The following is a 22,340-nucleotide window of genomic DNA, read 5'->3' as shown; positions in this document are numbered from 1 at the left end:
TATCACGTCGATCACAGCTTGCACTACTTCTCATATCACACACTTCACTCATCACTGGCCTTCGTTACAACCCATAGCCGCCATGGAGCATTCCCCTTCGTTTAGCTACGAGGATTCGGCCGGCGACACCCATAAGCAGACCGTCACGTCGCTGCCGCCCGAAGTCGTCCAGTGCCTCGACAATGCCCGATTCGTACGTTCCCAGAGTTAACGACCACCATGGCTTTATCGAATCTACCCGTACTTTCCCTCGTTGCTAACAAGAACCTTGCGACGAACAGCTTCATCTGGGAACATGCACCAACAACCAGCCCCACGTCTCGCTCATGAACTACACCTACCTCCCCTCGTCGCCCTACTCGACCGAGCCCACGATCATCATGACCTCGAACCCGTCGTCGAAGAAGGCGAATAACCTAGTCGAGAACCCCAACGTGTCGCTATTGGTCCACGACTGTAAGACCGCCCACCCGCTCGTCGCATGTCGCACGCGCATGCGGGCATACCTCCATTCAGTGCCATAATCTAGTTAACTGACACACCTTCCCTCCTTATAGGGGTATCCCACCGCCCCCCGACCCAAGGCCGGCGCCCCTCGGGCGGCTCCCCGGGCCCCGAGCACCGCTCGAGCCTGGCCTCGCTGCTGCAGGACATGAACGCGAGCGCCCTCTCGAGCACGAGCGCGACCATGAACGGCGTCGCGACGCTGATCCCCCCGGGCTCCGACGAGGAGCGCTACTATCGCGAGCAGCACCTCGAGAACAACACATTCGACACCGAAGCGGGGGCGCCGCGCCCGTGTTTAACCGCGAGGCCGAGCAGAGCCGGAGCCGCGAGGACGGCGGCAGCGTGTTTTTGGCGGGCGAGGAAGTGAGGGTCATTGTGGTTAAGATTCGCGACGTCAGGACGAGCGATTGGAAGGGCGTGGTGAGGGACTATGTCCTGGCGCCGGCGACAGGAGCGCATGGGACGGGGGTTAACGGAGTGGCATGATGCAAATGAGAAATATAAATAATGGATGGAACGTGATGATGTCAAGATGAGTTGTATCCTCGGCATACCCGGACCATGACTAGAACGGGGGACATTTCGGCAACCCTGGTATCATTGTGTATATTCAGTAGGATGCTCATGAATCGTGGCCCAATCTATCTGTCTCTCCCCGCTATTTTTTATGTGATGCATGCATGTAATACCCTGGAACTCAAGACCGGTTCTCCCATAGTTTCCTCAACCCAGTCAGACCTATAAACACCGCCTCGTCCGTCCGGATGGTGCGGCTGCCCTGCCCGGGCAGGATGTTGACCCAGTGGTCGAAGAGCTCCTTGGTCTTGCCGCGGATGACGCCCATCTCCTGCAGGGCCGGGTCATTCTCGGCGGCGTGCTCGATGCCGCGGGGCCCGCCGAACACGATCAGCAGGTGCTGGAAGTTGGCGAGGTCCTTCACCTTCTTGTCCGGGAAGGCGTTGGGAATGGGCGTGCCGCGCTCCGAGGTGCCGATGCTCAGGTCGTAGCCGTCCTCGAAGGCGCACTGCTCGAACACGGCGGCGAGCGAGCCGCACTTGCGCACGCTGTAGCCCCAGTAGTAGCCGCCCTCGGTCCGGGGCGCGTCCGGGTGCACGGGCGCGGCGCGGAACTCGTCCTGCTCGTCGAGCTGGACGGTGATGCGCGTGTTGGGCGGGATGTCGTCGGCGATGGCAACATACGACTTGCCGCCCACGTCGACCATGGTGCCGCCCTGGGCCGAGGCCGACTGCGACGTCGTCACGCCCTCGCGGTAGGGCAGCCACTCGGACGGGTGCGGGTGCGAGGGCATATCCAAAGAAGGGAGCAGGCCGGCGCCGCGCAGGTTCGGGTGGATGGGCATCAGCGCTTTCCGCATAAAGGGCGGGACCTCGAGGTAGTTGAGCAGGTGCTCGATGTAGCCGCAGGGGTCCAGGTCGCCCATGTAGCCGCTCGGGTCCACGTTGCGCGGGCGCTGGTCCGGGTTCGAGTCGTCGAAGATGACGATCTCGTCCACGCTGAAGACGGCGAGGGCGCGGGCCAGGTGGTTGATGACGGCGGTGCGCTGGTCATCGCGGCGGCAGCTAGGATGGATTGTTAGCTTTAATATCCCCAACAATGCTCTCGCTTCGTCTCTTCTGGCCTGGATCCTAATACCGGAGAAGGCTCAGGTGAGAGGCGGTGAGAATGAGAGGAAAACTCACAGAGACAGAACGCTGCCGGGCACGGCTATGGAGATGGTCCAGCTCCGGCCTTCTGTCGGCTGGAAGAAGGCACTGGGCTTGGATGTGTCGACATATTCCCCGTGCTCTGACGTCTTCCGCTTCTGAAAGTCTGTTAGTTACTGTACTCTGTTTTTGATCGTGCAGCTCAACATACCTTACTGCGGTCCTGACCGCCGCCGTAGCTGTACGACATGATGGGCTACGTGAGTTTGGAAATTTCAAAACCGGGAAACCTCAGCTTATGATAGAAACTGTCACAACGTATTTCTCAAGAATAATAACTCGGGCTCAATGAGAGATATCAAATAATAATAAGAGGACGATTAACTCAATCCTCGTTATCGATTCCAATTGGGTATTGGGTATATTCTGGGGTTTGACCGGGCTGAGCTGGGCTGGGTTTTGAAAGCAAGTCGCAAGCTTTTGCAATCGGCAGAAGCTCCATCAGCTCGAAATTTTAGTGGAGCCGTACCTTGCTTGCAGGGCGAGCGGCTTGGCGGGTACGGCGGGTACAGGTCCTGCAGCACGCTAAAAATTCACCACTAGGTCATTGAAAATAGAACCACTCGAGAGCAACCGGGTCTTGTCTTGTCTTCTAATTCAATGCTTGAAACTGGCTGAGGACTATTCTTGTCTATTAATTAACCTGTTCATTTTTGAGATCCTTCTTCGGGCGACACTAATGTAAGAAACTGCTTGGCGCTAGATGTCAACCTAGGAGCTGCCCTCGTCGGACTCGAATTTAACGATACTCTTTGGCTGCCACTTGGATACTCTTGAAGGACGGGTGAGCCTGCGACGGCCCCTACCTACAGTTCGCCGCTCAAACCTCCTCCTCATGATCTGGGCGCCGGCACTCTGTCGTGCTCGCGTAATCGCAGAGGACGCACCCTGCGCCGGTTCCGAAGGAATACGCCGCAAGTTTGACACAGACGAAGATTGGCCCGCGTCGCCATCATGCATCCTTGCTCGGTCAGTATTCACCTGTGGCCCTTCGGCCTCGCCGCTCCGGACGACGCTCGGCTCGGGGTCGTGGTATGGATCGGCCACTGGAGGGGACCCGTTACCACTCCCGATGTCCTCCCACCCTGAGCCTTCAATGCGTCCATATTCCGTCACCGGTCTTGGACCCAACTCCTCGGTCACAAACTCCTCGAGGTCTTGTTCGTGCTTCCATTTCAATCCTGGTAATATGCCCCAGCGTCGGTCCCAGATCCCTCTCTCCACCCACCGTGCCTTTACAGTCTCGTAGGCTTTGGTGTTAATATCAACCGAATCTAAAACCTTAACGTCAGGGAAAAGTCGGCCGTGAAATGCAGTACGTTCCTCTCCAAGCTGGTACAGGAACCGATGGTATGGGCGACTCGCATCGCTTTCACGCTTACGTGTGGCGTATCGTTCAGCTCGCTGTTGCAGTTCCTCCGCCGTCTTCCGTGACCCGCCAAAGGTACCAAAGAAACTCGTCGTAGAGGAAGTTTCTTCTTCAGTTTCCGAATCCAACTTAGGCTCAACCTCGTGCTTCCATGCTGACTCGGGCGGTAACTCGAAGCACCATGGATTAATCTCCTTCCAATCGTCTTCCCAGATGCCCTGTCTGATCCAGCTATCTCTGACGCACTTATTTACCAACGGCAAATGAGTATGGAAATAAGAGATTAACTCGACTTCCTTGATAGTGGCACCGCATTCCAGAGACCATTGACGCGTGTGTTGTAGCTCTTCGGAAGTCTCGTCCTTCCACTGCTGCGCTGGTCGCGAAGCATTGTATTCTTGTGTAAGCCGATCACGCCGCGTGTCCCACTCCAGCTTTTCTGCGGTTCGCAGGATGATTGTGCTGAAACGAATCCCGTTGACTGTTGGGGGGGACCCGTTTGGCGGCGTAAGTCTGCCGCTATCGTCCTCCCTATCAAGGAGCTGTGCCGGATCCGCGGCAGATGCATCGGCTGTAGACAACCCGCTTTCCATAATCGTGTTAGTCATTGAGTAGGCTATGTCAGAGGAATGAAGTTTTGGTGTGGATGTGTATTGTGGGATACGGCTCTCCCTTATATATGTAGGTTGACGTTCAATGTGTTTGTCCGGATTCTAAAATCAGCTGTTGGCTGGATTGGAGATCAAACCACGAGGCCAAACTACAAACACCCACCTGAACACACCTCACATGAGCGCCAACAGCAAACTTCCAACGTCAGCGTTGGCTATTTGCAACGATATACCCATTAATCCCGTATCTGGAAGCAAACAGTTTGTTGTCTGCTATGTTTTCCTCGTGGTACTCCTTTCCTGTAGGCGTCTGCTACGCCGCCGCGTCTCAGGCGTGTACGCAGCAGACGACTTAGGGAGATCCAGCGTTTCTTCAGGGGGTTCAGGCTCCAGCGGCAGCAGAGAAGAAGCCTTTTTGCCTCGGCGAGGATTCGCTTTCGTCTTCTTGGGCTGCGATTTTGCCACCCCCGTTGCTGAACTGGCTGGCCCATAGGTCGTGCCCGCAGTGCGTCGGGCGCCTCCTCCCCGCGGCGGTTGGGGTTTGCGACTGCGCCGCGGTTGTTCCGGCGTCGCAGATAGGCCTTCGTCTCGTCCAGACTCTGTAGCATGGCCTGGTTGCTTTGGTGTTATGGAAGAGTGGTCCATATCGCCATTATGTGATCCTTCTTGTCCAGATACTGCTGGCGGTTGTTGTGGCTCGCCTAGCGTGTCGTCCGGCGCTGAAGTTTCCGTCTGCGAAGGGAGCTGATTTGGAAATCCCGTTTTGGGCCTCAAACCCGTCCCGCTCATAAGTTGCTACTGGTTCAGGGCCAGCTTCCTCGAGCAGTATCTTCTGGAAATCCTGTTCATGTTTCCAGTTCATCCCTGGAAGTATACCCCAGTGCCTGTCCCAAATTCCTCGTTTCACCCATCTCCCCTTCACCTTCTCATAGGCAATTGTGTTGATATTGGCCGGGTCCACCTCATTTGGCCCTTGGACCCTCAGTGCCTCCCGGCTTCGCTCACGCTCTGCCGATACCTGGTAGATAAATTGATGGAATGGGCGTGAGGCTTCGCGTTTGTCCGCATGTTGAAAAGCTAGCTGCCCAGCACGGGCTTGTGACTCAGGGTTGATTTCAAGGGGCCTCTCGTGCTTCCATGGTCCACAAGGCACTTCCGACCCTTGCGGGTGCATCTCTTTCCACTTCTCGTCCCAGATGCCCTGCGCCTTCCATCGTCTCGTGACAACCTCACTTGCCTGATCAATGATTTCCTCCGGCGGCAGAGCTGTCGCATCGGGCACGTAAAGGTATGTCCCGTCGTTTGCTCCTGCCTGGACGATCCGGTGTGCCTCTTCGATCGTTTCGGCATCCCACTGCTCACGGGGAAGCGAGGCGCGGCACTCTAGCGTGAGCTGGACACGTCGCTGCTCATAGCGCTGCGCTTCCTCGGTTGCTGGGTTGAGACTGTGGGAGCGCGTCGTGGTGCCTGATGGCTGCGAGCTGTATGACGGCGGGGAGTCGCCGAAGCGTTCCCGCGCACGATCAAGTCGCGCCGAATCATTGGCCAACTCGGCCAGTCTGGCGCTGGCTGTAAACAGCCCGCCGTCCCGGATTGAGTCGCCCATGAAAAAAGAGAGAGGGTTTAGTTGGGATGATTGAAGCTAGAGATGATGTTGCTCGGGGTTGAAGATGAGGCAAATGTATTTTTATCTCACCCGCAGGAGAATGGGCTGCATGTTCTCCCGTATTCCGGTATGAGCTGTTGTGTTGTGCAACTCGGGCATGTAAAAAACACGGCGCGCCAACAGCTGATGACCCTGCCCCCCATGCCTGCCCAAGCAGAGGGAAGGGCCGCTGAACCGGGCCGCGGTGGAGGGAGCGGGGGGGGAGAAGGACGCTGGAGTGACACCCGACAGCCCCTGCATATTATCACAACGACGCCGGGGACACAGCACACGCTCACTCGCATGCATCCTCTCCAACACTCTACATTTATTGGCCATGGCGCTACATATTCGAAACGGGAACGTTGGAGCGCATATAGCCATGAACCACACCATATTGCGCGTGCTGTTGGCAGCACCTACCCCGGACTCTTCTCAACTGTTCCGGCATGCATACTTTACTTCTCTCAACTCCCGCACCATCGCCTCGTGAAGAAACTCTTCCAAACACGTCGGTACACTCCATTCAATTATACCGGGACGGTGAACATCCTATAATTGAAAGTGATACTAGGAAGTGGATTGATAATTCGAGGTCCTGGTTCAATTTTAGCAGCTGCTCCCTCTGTCTTTTCGATTATGCCACATCATCCCCTCACTATATTCTCTTTAGTACCCGTTGGGACACGCGCCGAGAATGTAGTCAACCATTCTGAGAACGAACATCTCGTCTCTACATCAAGCGATTTTGGGAAAGTCCTCGACATCGGCCATGTACGTTCAACGGCGGGCAGCACCACACTTGCCACACTGGGGCGGACCGGCGACGTCTATGTCCACGGCTCCAGCATCTCCAAGGTCCAGTGCGCGTTCGTCGTCGACCCGAGAACCAGCGTCGTCATGTTCCACGACCTGTCCAGCGGCCAGACGAGCCAAGTCCTCGGCGAAAACGCCACGCCCTTCGAGCCGGGCCGCGAGCGCAAGGTGGTCGTGCAGCCCAATATGAACACGGTCATCAGGATGGGGGCGGCGCCGGTCTCGACCTCACCATGTTCCGGTTGCTGTGGGCCGAGCAGCGCGCCGAGAAGAGGAAGGAGCTCGGCCGGGGAAATTTCGGCGTGGTACAGAAGGCCATGGATTTGGACCCTGGGAGGCTTATGGCCGTCAGGATTATACGCCCGGGGCAGAAGTTCTCCAACCCGGACCAGCAGACAAGGTTTCACGTCGCTCTGAAACGGGAGGTGGAAGCTATGTCGAGGATCGACCATGTGAGCAGAGCGCCACGCTTTCGGGGCCTATTCCTGACAAAACTAACACACTAGTATGATCCCTAGCCATGTTTCGTCAATTACACTACAATGGAGAATTGCGACGACAGCACACTCAAGATCTTCATGGGCCTCAAGGAAGGGACCTTGACATCTTTGATCAGTGGCAACCCTGCACCAGACGTCCAGAATTCCATCGCAAGCACTGTTTTGCATGATATGCTGCAGGCGCTCGACTACCTCACGAAGGAGTGGAGCATCATCCACCGGGACGTAAAGCCGGACAACGTCCTTTACGTTTCGGGAGTGCAGGCCGGCCAGTATCGCTTCCAGCTGGGGGATCTGGGTCTCTGCAACTCTGTGAAGATGGCACAGACCAGAGCGGGCACCCCTATTTTCATGACTCCTGAGCTATGGCAGGAGGGCAAGAACCAAACGGATAAAGTCGACATCTGGTCGCTCTTTGTAACGATATTGTGGACGCTAAACGTAGACGAGTTTCGATCGACGGCATTGAACTTCAACCACGAAAGGGACGCTCTGACGGAGGTCGTGCGCCTGTCGCGAATGCCAGACGTCGCACTGATTTCCAAAATGGGCATTGTCGACCCGGAGCGGCGGGCCTCTGCGGAGCAGATGCTTGTCAAATGCTTCAACGGCGACGGCCTCGTCGTCCCCTCGTGGGCCTGCGTGGGTGCACCTACTACGCCTCCTGCGGAAGCCGTCGCGGCGGCGACAACTACAGCAACGGCACAGCCCCCAGCGCCAGAAACCACAACGACTACGACCCCTGTATCATCACCACCGCGGAGGCAACGTGCCACGACACCACGCGCTACCGGGGGGGCCGATGCGGCTCCGATCGATGCCCCAGAGCTTCAGCAAAAATACCCGTGCAGGCCCCAGCCGCGTGGTCAAGGCCAGAGCTCCCAAAGCCTCACCGACAACGGCCGGGAGGGTTCAAGGAGAATCCAGCGATCCCGGCACTCCGGAGAGCTACGGCGCCAGCCCCCCGTCAAGTTACGGCCCCAGCTCTCCAGCAAGCCACGGTCCGAGTCCTTTCCCGAATCCGTTTGGGCCCAGTTCCCCAGCAGACAATGTGGCTTCAACCGAAATCCCCAATACTCCGTTGGAATATCCCACAGGTCAAGATAAATACGACTCAAACGACGTGACACCGATGGATTTGGATGATTCTGTAACATGAATACGACAGAGCCCCGGCAGTACGAGGAGGCGTTCATGTTTGGCGTTTAGGAGCCTTATATCCGGATGGGTCGGGCCCTTATCCCACATGGGCCAAGGGAATAGGGGAACGATTAGGAGAGAGCAACGGCGCTGTTTAAAGGTCTCATACTGGAATGGCCTCGGTGGAGTGTTCGAGCCAGAGAAACCTGGTCCAATGGATACATAGCTAAGCCGTGTCAGATTTGGTAAGCTTGGTGTCTATGTCCTCTTTTCCGTAGTTATTGTGATACTTTACCCCGTGACGGGTAATGACCTGCTCCGGGCACGCGGCCGATATCCTGCTGGACCCGCCCAAGCCCGGCGACGAGGCGGCGGCTGCGGCCGTGGTGGGGCGGAAGGAGTTGTTGGAGGATCCGGAGAACATGGGCGTGCGCTTGGCCGAGGACATCTTCCAAGGAGAATGCCGTGCTGCTGAAAAATGATGCGCGGTTCCTGCACATGCGCACGCCTATTCCATGATAACCGACGGCTGCTACGACGCGTTCTATCTCATCCGAAGAAGGAGATGTGACTATCCCCATTACACCGATGAAGATGGAGAGGAGGGACAGGGGCTCGAGCCAGTTGTCACGACTGTAAAAAAGTGTTCTCGAGACGAAGATAGACGAAATAATTTCCGTACTTTAGGCTTTCTATGATAGACTTTCAGGCCCTCTCTAAGCAAATGTCTCGAGGTACATTCCAAAGACAGTTCCTGTTCCATATAATACTCGCCTATGACAACGCTGCTATAAAATCGCATTTCATCCCAAGATATGGCGATGCATACAAGTTTTCACCCCTGGTGAAGACTTGTGGGTATTTTATTATCAGGATACCTGCACGCTTTCACAAACTCAAGCAAAGGCTCATCATTGGTTTTGAATATTGACATTATTTCATTATCTCATCATGATCGTACACTAAATCCCCGTTTTGTACATCAAAACTTCATGGGTAGAATTACCTCGTATACAAGTTGGAAACGTAGTTCCGGGGTATCATTTGCTGCTCCGAAGAACTTAGTGGGCAAGACCGTTACGCTTGGCATGCTTCTTCTCCTCCTTGGTCATGTAGCCGTGAGCGCCAGGGCCCTCGTTGTGCAAGTTCTCGTTGTCGGAGGCTCTGTGGTGGTGGATCTTGTCGCGGATCTCGTGGAAGATGGCAGTGAAAGCATGGAGAAGACTGTGGGTAGATGATTTAGTATTTGTAAGGCTATATCATGATGAGGGTATCATTAGGTAACTTACGTGCTGATAATGGCCAAGACGAAGGTACCAAGGGGAAGATGGCAGTGGAACCGGTTCCGGACGCTCTGCGGGACGAGTCCGTTGACACCGCGCGGTCTGGCGCAAGCGCCCTTGTATGGGCCCGAGGGGCCGCCGTTGGGGCGGGTGAGGACGGCGACGGCGATGAAGGCGCCGACAAACAGAATGTCCATGAGGACGAGCAGCCAGCGCAGGACCTTGGGGGCGCCGTGGCGCAGGGCGAACTGCATGAGGGTGGCGATCAAGCTGTAGAGCGCCGCGGCGGCCAGGATGCCCTCGACGGCGCCGTCGGACTTGCTGTAGTCGTGACTGCGCGTCAGGATGGCCTTGAGGCGGCGCGAGAAGAGGCCGAGCGAGACGATGGCGGAGATGAACTGCAGAACGCGCGCGATCTTTTGCAGCATCCGGTTCGCCTTGGAGGCGCGGAAGTTGGCGAGGTACGACATGATGGTGGTAGTCGCGGTATAAACGCTGAGAGCGTTTCTTGACGGCTCAAGGTATAGCTAATTTGTATAGGGACGTTGCTTATGAGATGAATTGATAATGTCTTTTTCTACATAGGATTGGCTACCGACTGATCAATATGAGTATATATAGAGTTTCTTTTCCACGTCGTTGGGCTGGGAATCGTCATGTTGAGCAGTGCACTCGCCACAGCGTCACAAAGCAACAAGGAGTTGGAAGTTGGTTTTGTGTCGCGTGTGGCAGCAGACGTAGCCTGGTAGCGTGGGTGGTCGCGAGGTGTGGCCCAAAGAAGATTCAATCTGCGTGCCGGATGCCGTACACTCTGACGTAGAGATGCAACTACGTACCGAGCCGTCGATGCGGCTTCCCTTGGCGCGCGTGTGTGTGGATGGCGTCCGCCCCCCACTTCTCGAAAAACCTTCCGTGATGATCTCAAAAAGGACGGATCGGTCGATTCCTTGAAACAACTTCACCCGGGGAAGCCATTGGACAACTGGGGATCTTCGCTGGGGGAAGGCCCCTTGGTATCGACTTTGGCACCTCCTCACAACCTTGTTTGTTTTGATTTTGTGTTTATCTTTTTCCATTTCCAGCCCAAGCTTTGTCCCCCAACGCCGCTAGGAGGCTTCGCTCCGCCCTGGCAAGGTTCGCGTAGGGCAGGCGAGACCTTTCCCCCAGCCGAGCCAGCCTTTCCAAGCCCTGTGGCTTTCTCCCTGCGGACCAGGTTTCGGGCTGCAAGCATGTCTCATTTGCATTGATTTATAGCTCGTTATGACGATGCGGCACATTGGCTTTCCCAGCCCCCGGATGACCTAATCGTACATGGGAATCTTGAGCAACCATATATGTGGCTGGTCTTCCTCTTTGTGTTACTAGCGGCTTTCCTGTTCTAGACCAACATGAGCGGACTTATGCTCCGGCACGTGCTGATTGGTTGAAGCTGAGTAGCACTAGGATCGACAACATGGAGCTAGTCAAGGAAGCTCACCTAGTCATGAAGTTGGCAACCCCCGGCTCATCTTGGAAACCAAGTCGCTTACGGATGTAAAGATGCAACATGTATTCTCGAGAACCAGCTAGGCTGTTGATGTGACACGGAAACAGACCTGCGGAAGATCGAAAGGGATCGATTCATGTCCAGCTTTCAGCAAAACCGGTCCAGGGACAGACTTGAGCTGAATTAGCTCGTGGCACAAACGCTATGGTACCTGGTAACTCTAAACAGAACCGTCGTTGCTAGGCCATTCGCCTAAAGTGTGCTTATATGTATGCTTGGTGGGCTGTGGCTGTCATCTTTGGGACGACGCCACTTCGGCGTCATCATGCAGTGTGACAGGAGATGGTGTGTGTACCTCTTACGATACTTGTGGCTTGGGAGATCCGCACTAAAATTGGCCGAAGTATTGCTGGCTGCATTGGGCGTATCAGACCTGAACGGCCACATGAAGTCGTATTATACTCCAAGTAGAATACGGAAGGAATTGGCGGCAAACGTCCTCCAAACTACATCAGTATTATTCGGGCAACCTCTGTCCTATGTCGACGAGTGATTCTCCTCGTAGCCCTTGATGGTATCCAGTGCCGCCACCCAGGCGTGCAACCCATTTTCTACGCAATACCCCCTCATGTCCGGGACTGGGCCCTCGTCACGCAGCAGCCAGTACCGCCGCCACTTGTCTCTGGCGAAAAGAGCCATGGCGCCTGGCTGGGCCCCGAGCTCCTCGGCGCGCTTTGCGTGGACCGTCAGCTGCGTCGTGGCATAGGCCAGGAGCGCCGGGAATACGCTGAGGCATACGGGACTGTCAGGGCTCGATGGACTGGGAGAATGCGGATCGGAACCCGGCGGGCTCTGCGGTACCTCCTTGTCGTCGTCTTCTGCTTCTGCTTCTTGTGCAACAAGGTAGCTCTGCACCACCGTGGCCCGCACGCTCATCATCGATGGAGAGTGGGGACGGACCGGGGCTGGCCGCGGAGAGGCGGTCCGTATTCTCGTGGGCGGGCGTTGAACTCTGACCTCATAGAGTGAGGTCGTTGGCGAGCCGACGGACGAGAAGCTGGCGACACTGCCTCTTCGCCTGGAGGCTCCGTACTCATGGTGTGCATCATAATAATAACCAGTGGCCCTGTGCCCGTGTTGTCCGTAAACAGGGGATCTACGTCGCGTATAGGCGCTCTGTGCTGCGGTGTGCATCGGCGCGGTTGTTGACCTGTAGTACTCTTGATACGGATATTGTCCTGATATGATTGTTCATGATAACAGATGGTGTTGTTTGGTTGGAAATCCTATTTTCAATAATACCTGATCCGGTTGTGCTTAAACAAACATAAGCGTCAGAATCTCTCTTGAAGGCACACCACAAAAGATGCTGTTGCTATAAATTGAGATATATGGTCTCGAGTGAATAGGAGGCCTCTGCGTTATCACTATACTTGCAACCAGACCAGGGCCTTGGCGCCAAACATCTAGTTAGATGAGGCGCAGCAGATGGGTTATTCTGAACACTGCACCAACAACATACACCTATGAGCCAATCAGGTAAGAATGCGCCTATAAAGGCAAATTTCATGGAACTCTTGGACGGAAAGGCGGTTCCACGTCACATAATTCCATTGCTCCTAAGTACAACGGACTACTCGTACATGCCAGTCTGTTCACCACTTGTTGGTAGGATGCTTATAAGGTGCCTGGCCCTGATGCGGCTGGGAAGCCTGGGCAGCATGCGTACTGCGTCTCGCAGGCACGTTGGGGGGGATAGTAGTAGAGGTTCTCCATGGTCCTGTCGCTCACCTCCTGCGGATCCCCTGGCCTCCGTCGGACTGTCTCTTTCGCCAACGGGTTCATGCCAACCACGTATCCATTATCAGCGACTGTCACGCCATTTCTAACAACGCGCTGCTCATCCTTAAAGTACGTAGACATGACCGGCCGCCCTTCCTTTTTGGATGCATAGCCGATATGTCTTCCAACCGTCGTCGAAGCCTCCATGTACTGGGGAAGTCTTTTCTCCTGTGTCTCGGGAGGGACCCCTATTTTGGTGTAGTCCTTACCATGCTTGTAAGTGACATGGTGGAGCCCGCTCTTCTCGCCTCCGTGTTCCACCCACACGTGATCTGGACGGGTTTGGCCAGGTGGGACGGGGTACTCGCTGGTTCCGTGGGGGTGAATAGGCCAGGCATGGATCACCTGGTCTCTGGTGATCTTATGGCCTTTGGCCGCGATGGTGTCGATATACTGGTTGCGTTTACTGGAAGAGTTGATGTCAACGTTCTGCCAGGATAGACACGGGAATAATAGAGTATGGCTCACGTGTTGGACATGACTGCAGCCTAGCTCTAGTACTTGTTAGACAGTTTTCGAAAACGGGGGGGTTTCGTTTTGTTGTTCAGACTGCCGATCACTCCAGGCGAATGGCAGTAAAGTCGTTAACGTATAGGGGATTGAGCCGCTGCAAAATATTGTCTTGGGTGCTACCACATCAATCATATGATTTGTACAAGAAGAACAAGACAAGACATGAAACAACAGTAAGATGCAATGTAGGTAGTGGGAACGATCTGAGCTGATATATCCAGAAATACCAGCCAGTACCGCTCAAGGACGAAATTTATATAGACACCGCTAAGCAGTAACGTGGTTTACCACTACGCGACGCATATCACTTGGCGACGCACCTTTTCCACTTCTCGACCCTTTTACATAAATTAATTCAACCACAACGCTTAAAATCAATTAAAACTACTCGCTATCCGATTCCTCGCTTGATTCTATATCCTTTTCACATGTTCGCGCATTATGACCTGTCTCGCCGCAAACACCACAGCGCCTTCCACCGGTCGCCCTCCGCTTCGACGAACCCCCATTTTCACCTTCATCGGGCGCTGAACGCTTCCCTTTTGCCTTCTCGTCCTGTAGCTGCTGAGATTCCTCAATAGTAAGGGCTCCTCCAAGCTGGACTCGCGACTTTTTGGCTCTCCGGCGCTTAGAAAGTGCCAAATTAGCCTCCTCCAGCATATGCATCCTATCGCGCATAAGGGTCATTTCATGGGCCATTTTGGTCATACCCTTCGCCATCTGGTCTACCGCATCTAAAATCGGCGTCGGAGAGCTTCCTTGATGGGTAGACACCCTCTTTTTGATATAAGTAGAGTGCTTAGTTGTTTGTTGGGGTTGGACGGCGTTTGAGGGTCGTAGGTACTGGCCGTCCCTGGACGGGATGGGTTAGGTGTAGGCGTCCGGAGACGCACATTCAGCTTGCTAATTACCTCGTCAGGGTTATGAGGTACTAAACCAGATGCGCTGAATCCAGATTTGATGTTGGCTTCCGTAAAAACAGTAAAATGCGCGGCTTTAAAGGCGATAAAGAACTCGAGCTTGGTAATATGGTTTATAGAAGCCTTGATAAATAGCTCGATTTCTTTCGAATAAGCACGTTTTAAAGGCGAATAAAGTGCTATATCGAGAGGTTGGAGCAAGTGCGATGAATGGGGAGGCATACTAATAGTGATAATATCGTTGTCCTGGCAGTATGCCTCGAATTCGGCCGAAATGTGGCTCTCGTGGCCGTCGAGAATCAGGAGGCGGTAGCGACCCTTCGTCTGCGATCTGGTATGTTTATCGAAGTGTTTGATCCAGTCTAGGCCTGTCTCGTTGTTGGTCCAGCCATTGGAAGTCGGCTTGATCACCCAGTCGCCCGGTAAATCGGTTTCGCGGGACCAGTTCGCGAGGTGATATTGGCCTTGAACGATCAAGAACGGCGGAATGCACCAGCCCTGCGAATTAATGCATTCAATCGCCGTTGACCATTCCCGATTACCAGGCTGGACCGACTTCGCCTTTCCACGCCGCTCGGCGCGTGTTACGACGAGTGTTGACCCGATCATGCCCATCATGAAGCCGGTCTCGTCGAAATTCCAGATGTCTTCGTCGACGATCCCGTATTTCGCCTTTATATTCGCGACCAGCGCAAACCAGGCAGAAATAACTTTAGAATCCTCGCAAAGAGCCCTCTGGTAATCGTACCGACGATTCATTTTGGTCTTCAGGTCCGGGTTGCGGTCGATAAAGCGCCTGACCCAGTGCTTGCCGACGCGGTCGCCGCCGCGCGACGCGGTAAGGAGATTAGCCATATCTTCTACACCAGCGAGATCGGGAGGCATCCCTCGGATATCCAGATCAATTATATGCTTGCGAAGTACCTCCTCTTCAGTTGGATTTATTTTACGTCGTTTCGGTCGGATTTCGCGTTCTGAAGTTCGGCCGTGGATTCGATGGCGTAAAGTTGATTCGGGTATGTTGTAAGCTTTTGCTGCTGCTCTTTGGCTTATTTGATTCGGTCCGTTTCGTGTCGCTTGAATTGCTAAAACTATCCGATCTTCTTGGGATTGATTAGGCATTATGGTTGTGGAGGTATTACGCGTTGAAGTTTAATTGTATTGGAATTGAATTGAGGTGCGTCGCCAAGTGATATGCGTCGCGTAGTGGTAAACCACGTTAAATATATCCAAAGGAGTCATTTCTATTCTGAACCAACAGCAAACCACCATCACGAGACTCCGTCAACAATAGCAGTCACTTTGAATAAGCACATCGTTTCAAGATTGGCCGGGACCAGCAGTTGGTGGCTCTAGGACTTCACCCACCAATGGCGATGATAACCGAGAGACCGTACGCGCTGGTTGGTAGGAACTCTGAAATCGACATCCCCGATGAGCCAGTCAACCATCTGGGCAGTTGGTTCTAATTATTGAAATGTGAGTATCGCAGTAGTCGAACCGGGATCGAGCGTGACGCTCAAGGTCACGACCTCGGTCAGTCACCGGCCAGAGGCGGCTAATTAGGCGCTTGGAGGGGTGGGAGTGACAGTGGGCACGAGGCGCAGCTCATGCAGGTGTACTGTGAATATAGTATGCCACCAACAACGACTTTCCGCCTGGCTTTGGCGTTGAGGCAACCAATTCTCAGAAACTTAGCATGTACTTAAATTGAACATAATCTCGTTTCGTCGACATGAAGCACTTTTCTCATTGCCCGAGCTCGCATTCATCCATTGCACCACTCACATACACCCATGATGTCGAACCTCAATTCAGCTCAAATTTTACTTCAACTCATCCCCACTTTGGGTTACATCAGCAATGTCACCATAGAGACGATCTACGGCCTTGTTGTTACTGTCGATCCAGATAAATCAATTACCGTCCATTACAACACAGTTGAGACTTCAGGACCTGATGGCGCAAGTAGCCATTTAGCCGCTGCCGAACCGGAACCAGAACCGGGCGCACAGAGCAAACAGCCCGGCTACAAGTACAGGATGTTTCCCGAATACATAGCAGGCTTTGTCTGGTATGACTCAACTTGGCCGGGAAACCCGGAGGGTGAGTTCCAGGTGGACGAAGACGAGCTGGGGGAGCGGTACGGCGATGCGTGGAACAAGGCCTACGACAGCTGGGTGGACAGGTACATAGCGGCATTTGAGAAGCAGGAGGTTCACTTGGGGTCTCATAACCATCCTTTCCCGGACAAGGAGGAACGGAAAGCTTGGGTGGTGGAGGGGTTGCTGTTGGCCTGTTGGTTGTCCCTACAGCCGGATGTGGAGAACGTCGAGTACAGCCCCGACGCCGAGAAGATTGACTTGAACAAAGGTTCGGTGAATACTGCCTTACAATCTTTCTTGGAGGAGCTAGAGAAATACCTGACCTAGAAGCTACAAAGTCATAGTACTAGGCAAGAATCAACTTTTGGTGTCATCTGAGATTATGAATAGGGACATATTTACACGTGGTTGTTGTTGTATGCATTTCGTGATGCCGCGATATTCAAGTACGGGGGAGAGGGGGGGGTATGCCACCCAAGTGGGGCGACAGGTTTAGTGGACACTTCAGCTTTATCTGGAGGCGGGACCGGCTTTATCATCAGCAATCCACCAGCTCTAGGCAGGCACCGTCGCAACCGACAATTACCACCTACATCTACGGCCTGACGACGACGTCTTTTTCGAGCGCGAATTAATCCTCTGTCGTTAGCGAACCTTTTATATACTCATCCAAGATGTCTGCGACCGTCAACATTTCTTCCCAGGCCGAGTGGCAACGTATCCTGGGCTCTTCGACCATCGTGGTCGCCGACTGTACGTATGCCCCAGCAACAAATGCGCATCCCTCAACTGCCAGTCAATCACTCAATCGCTCCATCGTCGCTAACATGCTTTGTGCTTCTGATGCATAGTCTACGCCGACTGGTGCGGGCCCTGCAAGATGGTCGCGCCGACGTTCGAGTCGCTGTCGACCAAGTTCTCCAAGCCCGGCAAGATCACCTTTTGCAAGGTCAACGTCGACAACCAGCAGCCGATCGCGGGCGCCCACGGCGTGCGCGCCATGCCCACCTTCCTCATCTTCAAGAGCGGCGCCGTCATCGAGACCATCCAGGGCGCCAACCCCCCGGCCCTGACCGCCGGCGTCGAGAAGGCCGTCAAGCTCGCCGGCGCGGGCGGCGCCCAGGGCGCCGTCTTCAAGACGCCCGGCCGCACGCTCGGCGGACCCGGCGCGGCGGGCTCGCGCGGCGGGCAGAGGCTCTCGCGGCCTTGGGGCTTCAGCTCGTTTGGCCTCTTCAACGCTATGCTGACCTTCTTCGGACTCTACTTTGTTTCTCTATTCTCGGTAAGCAATCCATGCCTGTTGATTTACCTATGTCAAGAATTATCGATCACGTCCCCCAAGTCAATTCGCTAACGTTGCTTCTTTCTCTCTTAGTTTGACCCGTACAAGGCTGCCGAGAACTCCGATTTCAACGTCCACAAACCGAGCAACACCGTCTTCGGCAGGGGAACGGGCGGAAAGAAGGTCGGGGGCCAGGGCGATGCGGCACGACCATCCGGCGGCGTGCGGACGCTGGCTGACCTGGGTGGTAGCTGAACAGCCCTTGTTGCGTTGATATATACCTGGTGCCAGAGGAGTTTCGGTTGATTCGGCGGCTGTATTTGATTCCATACCTCATTCACGGGTTTAGCGTTGCATATAAACTCTTATTACGCTGCATAACATCATTTTCCCATTATAATGAAGCCAAAATGGAGCTGGCTGTTCGTATATCCTTGGAAGGGACACGAAGATACACAGTTGCATCAGAACCACATCGTGAAGACGTATCGCTTTGCTGGTCAGATTGGCATGCGGAGCGTCAATTGGGGGTCCTCAACTGCCCGCCCCCCACCACCGGGTTCTGGAAGTTGACGATCTCCCTTCTAGCACGGACCCCACGTCGAAAAAAGAAAGGAATCTGCCAATGGCAGGATGGGGTTTTCAGCTTAACAAAGCTCCAGGCCCCGCAGCATCCAACATGCAGATTTACATGTAATTTTCTGTCTCGTCGCAGAACCTCTTTTCTGCTTCGAACCATTGCCCGCTTATGTACACCTTCATTGCTGTTGTTTCGAGTATAGCTGCTGTCAAACATGTTGGCGGCCAGGAATGCGCAAAAGGCGTGCCCTCGGTGCAGAGCGCAGCTGCTGAATCTGTTTGAGCATGGCTTCGCCACCACCTCTATTCGACCCCAACAGCCTGCAGCTTTGAGGCTCTCGAGGACCCGACAAGCCATTGGCGCAACCACCTATACTCGCAGTTTCGCCTTCACGCGCAGCTTAGCCCAAGATGCCAACGAAGATCCGACCAAGTCCACATCGCCCGAAGAGCCCGAGGTGCCCGAAGTGCCCATCTCCACGACAGAGAAGCCCGGCGACATCGAGCTAGTGGTGCGCCAGGCCAAAGCCCAGTTCGGCGACACTCTCCCGCGAGGTTACTTGGACGAAGCTGAGCTGAAGCTGTACACGCGCCTCTACGGCCCGCCCCTGCGAGAGACCCGACCCGAAGATGTGGGCATGCCCATCCACAAGGCCTTTCTGAACGAGGCGCATGGCGATTACATCTACGAACCCACCAAGCATACCCTGCTTAGGGAAAACGAAGACGGGGAGCTCGAGACGATCGAATACGACGCCCCGCCACCTGCCGTCGAAGAGGCATTGGCTGGCGACGGACAAGTGTCGACTGAGACGGGCGCTGAAGAACCTGATATCCCGTCCGGTGTTGGAATCGATTACATCAAGGTCGTCGCCAAGAACAAGCGCGAGTTCGATGCGCTCATGAAGCTCCAGAAGGACTTTGAACGAGCTAGCATGCAGCCGCTCGAGGAAGATCCCCTTGAAGAGCAACAGGAACCCCTGGAAGAGGAAGAATACCCCGAGGAGGAGGAAGACCCGGAAGAGGATGGTGTTGCGGATGCCGAGTTCGATCCGGACTTCGACCCGGATGCTCGCGTTCATCCCTACACCAAGGTCAACCAATGGAGGGGCAATCCCAGCACCGTCCACCTGCCCAAGAATGGCCTTGTCAAGCCGATCGCGGCCTTGCTGGCACGTACTGACCTGAAGCACGTCCAAGAGGCTGCCGAAAGGGCCTATGGCGGTGCCGGTTTACCGGACTCTGTTGCCACGCCCCAGTCAGGTAGAAGCAAGGGTCAGAAGCCCATTCCTGTCGAGGTCGGCCATCACCGTATGAGCGAGATTGACGCAGACACTTTCATGGCCGTTAACTTACCTGGCATGTATGCCTCTGTCATGAGCATTCTCGTGGACCTACGGAAGCGCATGGGCCGCGAGTGGATGCATGGCCTCATGGCTCGAGGCGACGGAGAAGGACCGCGAGTACTTGATGTGGGTGCCGCAGGCGCTGGCTTGGTTGCGTGGGAAAGAGTGCTGCGGACGGAGTGGGAGTTGCTGCACGGGACCGAGGGGAAAGCAGCCATGGGACCGCCCAGCAAGAAGACGGTGGTTGTGGGGTCTGACCATTTGCGCCATCGCATCTCTCGATTCCTGCATAACACGACTTTCCTTCCTCGCCTGCCCGACTATCTGCATTCCGGAGTCAACGTTGAGGATATCAGCGACACCCAAATACCGCAGCCGCGAAAGTGCTACGATATTATCATTGCCTCGCACCAGCTTATGCCCATGAAGGACGGCCACAAGCGCAGAGCTTTCATTGATAACCTGTGGGAGATGCTATCGCCGGAGGGAGGTATTCTCATCATCGTCGAGAAAGGCCACCCCCGTGGCTTTGAAGCCGTGGCCGACGTTCGTCAACGTTTGCTGGACGACTTCATCGAGTCTCCGACTTCTGAGCCGCGACCTGAAACCCAAATGCCGATTGAGGATCGGCGAGTACGCGAGCCCGGTATGATTATTGCGCCATGCACCACTCACAAGAAGTGCCCCATGTACACGGAGCCCGGTACTGCCCACGGCCGCAAGGACTTCTGCCGATTCAGCCAGCGATTCATCCGACCGCCTTTCCTGCAAAGGGTTCTCGGTGCCAACCACCGCAACCACGAGGATGTGGACTTCTCCTTCGTGGCCATCCAGCGTGGTATTACTGCAAACTCGCCCACTCCGGCGCAGCCTCCTAAGGAGGGCGAAGACCCCACCACGGCCGCCTTTGTCGGGTATGAAAACACGGACGTGGCGCCCAATCCATTCTCTCTGCCCAGGAGTATTCTGCCCCCGCTCAAGAGGCACGGCCATGTCACACTGGACCTTTGCACTCCTTCCGGCACCATCGAGCGCTGGACGGTGCCCAAGAGCTACAGCAAGCAGGCCTACCACGACGCCCGCAAGTCCCGCTGGGGCGACCTCTGGGCCCTGGGTGCCAAGACCCGCGTCGAGCGGCCGGTACGCCTCGGCAAGGGCGGTGTCGCGTCGGGTGACGGCGGCGTGCGCGACCGCCGGGCCCAGGCCGCGGGTACGATGAAGGGCAAGGCGCGCATCATCAACCTGGACGCCGACTCGGGCGGTATCTACAAGGCCTCGGAGGGTGGCGCGACCAGCTTGATGGGCGGCAAGGGCTCGGTGCAGGGCGTGCGACGGACCAAGGGGGGCAAGAAGCTGCGGAGTCGCAGGATCGGGGATGTGTTGAAGGATATTGACTAAGTAAGCAAACATGTCGCGACAATTGATCATCATCACAGGCTCGTGGTCTGGAGAGATTGATATATCACATGTGTACGAGGGTCGGGAGTGTGCGAGGCACGTTTGTTGTATGAATTATCTGTACGATCCCTTATCATGTAAAAATAGTAACGAAGCTATGGACATCCTTGTTTCTCTTCAAGCTGCGGAGGCAATCATTAATGTACGGTCGCACCTCTCAGGCCAGGCACTCGGTGTTTTCCATCCGCTGTCCTTGCGTAGAAGTATCACGGTTCGGATGTGTCAATCGGTCTATGGCTTACATCTTATGTTTGCGAACTGGTGGCACGGTCAATGGACGGTCGGTCTCGAAAGCAAACCTGATCACAAGAGAGGAAGGCGTTTTTACAAGAGGGGATATGAGTATGGCTATAAGTCGTCCAGCGCCACAAATGAAGTTCATAAAGCTTCGTGTTCAACCTACTCAGACTCCAATTCAAAACACCAAGAACGCCATCGCCGACCTTGGATCGCTTCACTCAGCATACTTTCTCTGCATCAGCTCAATTGCCCCCATTAAGAGTCGTCCAAGCTTCACTTCTTTCCCAACCATGCATTCGAGGAATATTCTTCTTCTACTGGCTGCGGCTGCAATGGGCTCGGCCCTGGTTGTTCGCTGCGACGACGACGTAAGATGGGTTTCAGTTCATTGCTCTCCTTGCCATTCGGGCCCAACCTAGTCAACGCCCCCTGTTTCTTTTACACACACTCTAACGCGCGAGCCTCTTTCCAGCAATGCGCCACCCCGGACAGCCCGTGCGACAGCATGCCTTGCTGCGAGGGGTTGGTATGCTACCACGAGACGGGGATATGTCTCTTAGATGACTCGAGGACGACATGATAAAGTGAGGTAAAGCTTGACTTCAGTACTACCCTCACTTCATTCCCAGCCGCGTCTCTGTCCATCATCGACGCTAACGTGCGCAGCCTGCCTCTCCTCTGGCAGGGCGTCGGCGGCTATGCGTGCGCATAGGCGGCACGTACGATTTAGACCTGGTGCACTGGGTTTCAAACGCATGTTGGTTTTTCGATGCAGGCACCAGACTGTGCTGTAAAGGGAGAAACTTGTTACAATTGTCAAGTGTCAACTCAGAGAATGTCAGCTCGTGGGAGCCTTCCAGGGGTAGCCACTTGTATGCGTTGGCCACTCTATAAAACATGAGACTAGATTACGCCACTGAGGTATTGCTTGTTTAATTCATCTGTGTAAAGCTTTGGTATTGCCTAATAAAAAA

The 22,340-nt window shown here is 54.8% G+C and overlaps 11 protein-coding genes across 11 annotated transcripts; 5 read left to right on the top strand and 6 right to left on the bottom strand.

Annotated features, from left to right (window-relative positions):
- Nucleotides 1–82: 82 nt before the first annotated feature.
- On the top strand, nt 83–993 carry PG986_003670 (pyridoxamine 5'-phosphate oxidase; the record flags this gene model as incomplete). The annotated part of the gene is made up of 4 exons (XM_066839892.1): nt 83–193; nt 282–456; nt 558–787; nt 814–993. The coding sequence occupies 4 exons, from the start codon at nt 83–85 to the stop codon at nt 991–993; spliced, it is 696 nt and encodes a 231-aa protein (XP_066704956.1).
- Nucleotides 994–1,204: 211 nt separating this feature from the next.
- Nucleotides 1,205–2,421, bottom strand: PG986_003669 (deoxyribose-phosphate aldolase; the record flags this gene model as incomplete). The annotated part of the gene is made up of 3 exons (XM_066839891.1): nt 1,205–2,087; nt 2,208–2,329; nt 2,383–2,421. 3 exons carry the CDS (start codon nt 2,419–2,421, stop codon nt 1,205–1,207), a joined length of 1,044 nt encoding a protein of 347 aa, XP_066704955.1.
- Nucleotides 2,422–2,942: 521 nt separating this feature from the next.
- Nucleotides 2,943–4,193, bottom strand: PG986_003668 (uncharacterized protein; the record flags this gene model as incomplete). Its single annotated transcript, XM_066839890.1, has 1 exon — nt 2,943–4,193. The coding sequence occupies one exon, from the start codon at nt 4,191–4,193 to the stop codon at nt 2,943–2,945; it is 1,251 nt and encodes a 416-aa protein (XP_066704954.1).
- Nucleotides 4,194–4,863: 670 nt separating this feature from the next.
- Nucleotides 4,864–5,817, bottom strand: PG986_003667 (uncharacterized protein; the record flags this gene model as incomplete). The annotated part of the gene is made up of 1 exon (XM_066839889.1): nt 4,864–5,817. The coding sequence occupies one exon, from the start codon at nt 5,815–5,817 to the stop codon at nt 4,864–4,866; it is 954 nt and encodes a 317-aa protein (XP_066704953.1).
- Nucleotides 5,818–6,495: 678 nt separating this feature from the next.
- On the top strand, nt 6,496–8,279 carry PG986_003666 (uncharacterized protein; the record flags this gene model as incomplete). The annotated part of the gene is made up of 3 exons (XM_066839888.1): nt 6,496–6,630; nt 6,705–7,124; nt 7,191–8,279. The coding sequence occupies 3 exons, from the start codon at nt 6,496–6,498 to the stop codon at nt 8,277–8,279; spliced, it is 1,644 nt and encodes a 547-aa protein (XP_066704952.1).
- Nucleotides 8,280–8,538: 259 nt separating this feature from the next.
- PG986_003665 (uncharacterized protein) lies at nt 8,539–8,760 on the bottom strand (the record flags this gene model as incomplete). Its single annotated transcript, XM_066839887.1, has 1 exon — nt 8,539–8,760. The coding sequence occupies one exon, from the start codon at nt 8,758–8,760 to the stop codon at nt 8,539–8,541; it is 222 nt and encodes a 73-aa protein (XP_066704951.1).
- Nucleotides 8,761–9,373: 613 nt separating this feature from the next.
- PG986_003664 (uncharacterized protein) lies at nt 9,374–10,065 on the bottom strand (the record flags this gene model as incomplete). Its single annotated transcript, XM_066839886.1, has 2 exons — nt 9,374–9,536; nt 9,602–10,065. 2 exons carry the CDS (start codon nt 10,063–10,065, stop codon nt 9,374–9,376), a joined length of 627 nt encoding a protein of 208 aa, XP_066704950.1.
- Nucleotides 10,066–11,618: 1,553 nt separating this feature from the next.
- PG986_003663 (uncharacterized protein) lies at nt 11,619–13,402 on the bottom strand (the record flags this gene model as incomplete). Its single annotated transcript, XM_066839885.1, has 3 exons — nt 11,619–12,237; nt 12,811–13,329; nt 13,392–13,402. 3 exons carry the CDS (start codon nt 13,400–13,402, stop codon nt 11,619–11,621), a joined length of 1,149 nt encoding a protein of 382 aa, XP_066704949.1.
- A 2,753-nt stretch (nt 13,403–16,155) lies between these two features.
- PG986_003662 (uncharacterized protein) lies at nt 16,156–16,788 on the top strand (the record flags this gene model as incomplete). Its single annotated transcript, XM_066839884.1, has 1 exon — nt 16,156–16,788. The coding sequence occupies one exon, from the start codon at nt 16,156–16,158 to the stop codon at nt 16,786–16,788; it is 633 nt and encodes a 210-aa protein (XP_066704948.1).
- Nucleotides 16,789–17,135: 347 nt separating this feature from the next.
- Nucleotides 17,136–17,998, top strand: PG986_003661 (uncharacterized protein; the record flags this gene model as incomplete). Its single annotated transcript, XM_066839883.1, has 3 exons — nt 17,136–17,214; nt 17,313–17,743; nt 17,837–17,998. 3 exons carry the CDS (start codon nt 17,136–17,138, stop codon nt 17,996–17,998), a joined length of 672 nt encoding a protein of 223 aa, XP_066704947.1.
- Nucleotides 17,999–18,537: 539 nt separating this feature from the next.
- On the top strand, nt 18,538–21,066 carry PG986_003660 (uncharacterized protein; the record flags this gene model as incomplete). The annotated part of the gene is made up of 1 exon (XM_066839882.1): nt 18,538–21,066. The coding sequence occupies one exon, from the start codon at nt 18,538–18,540 to the stop codon at nt 21,064–21,066; it is 2,529 nt and encodes an 842-aa protein (XP_066704946.1).
- Between the last annotated feature and the right edge of the window lie 1,274 nt (nt 21,067–22,340).

Source organism: Apiospora aurea (genome assembly GCF_038362705.1).
Source record: "Apiospora aurea strain CBS 24483 chromosome Unknown utg000002l_segment0_segment0, whole genome shotgun sequence".
NCBI classification, from domain to species: Eukaryota; Fungi; Ascomycota; class Sordariomycetes; order Amphisphaeriales; family Apiosporaceae; genus Apiospora; species Apiospora aurea.
The sequence above is the reverse complement of the archived record's forward strand: the minus strand, read 5'-3'. Positions and strand labels throughout refer to the sequence as shown.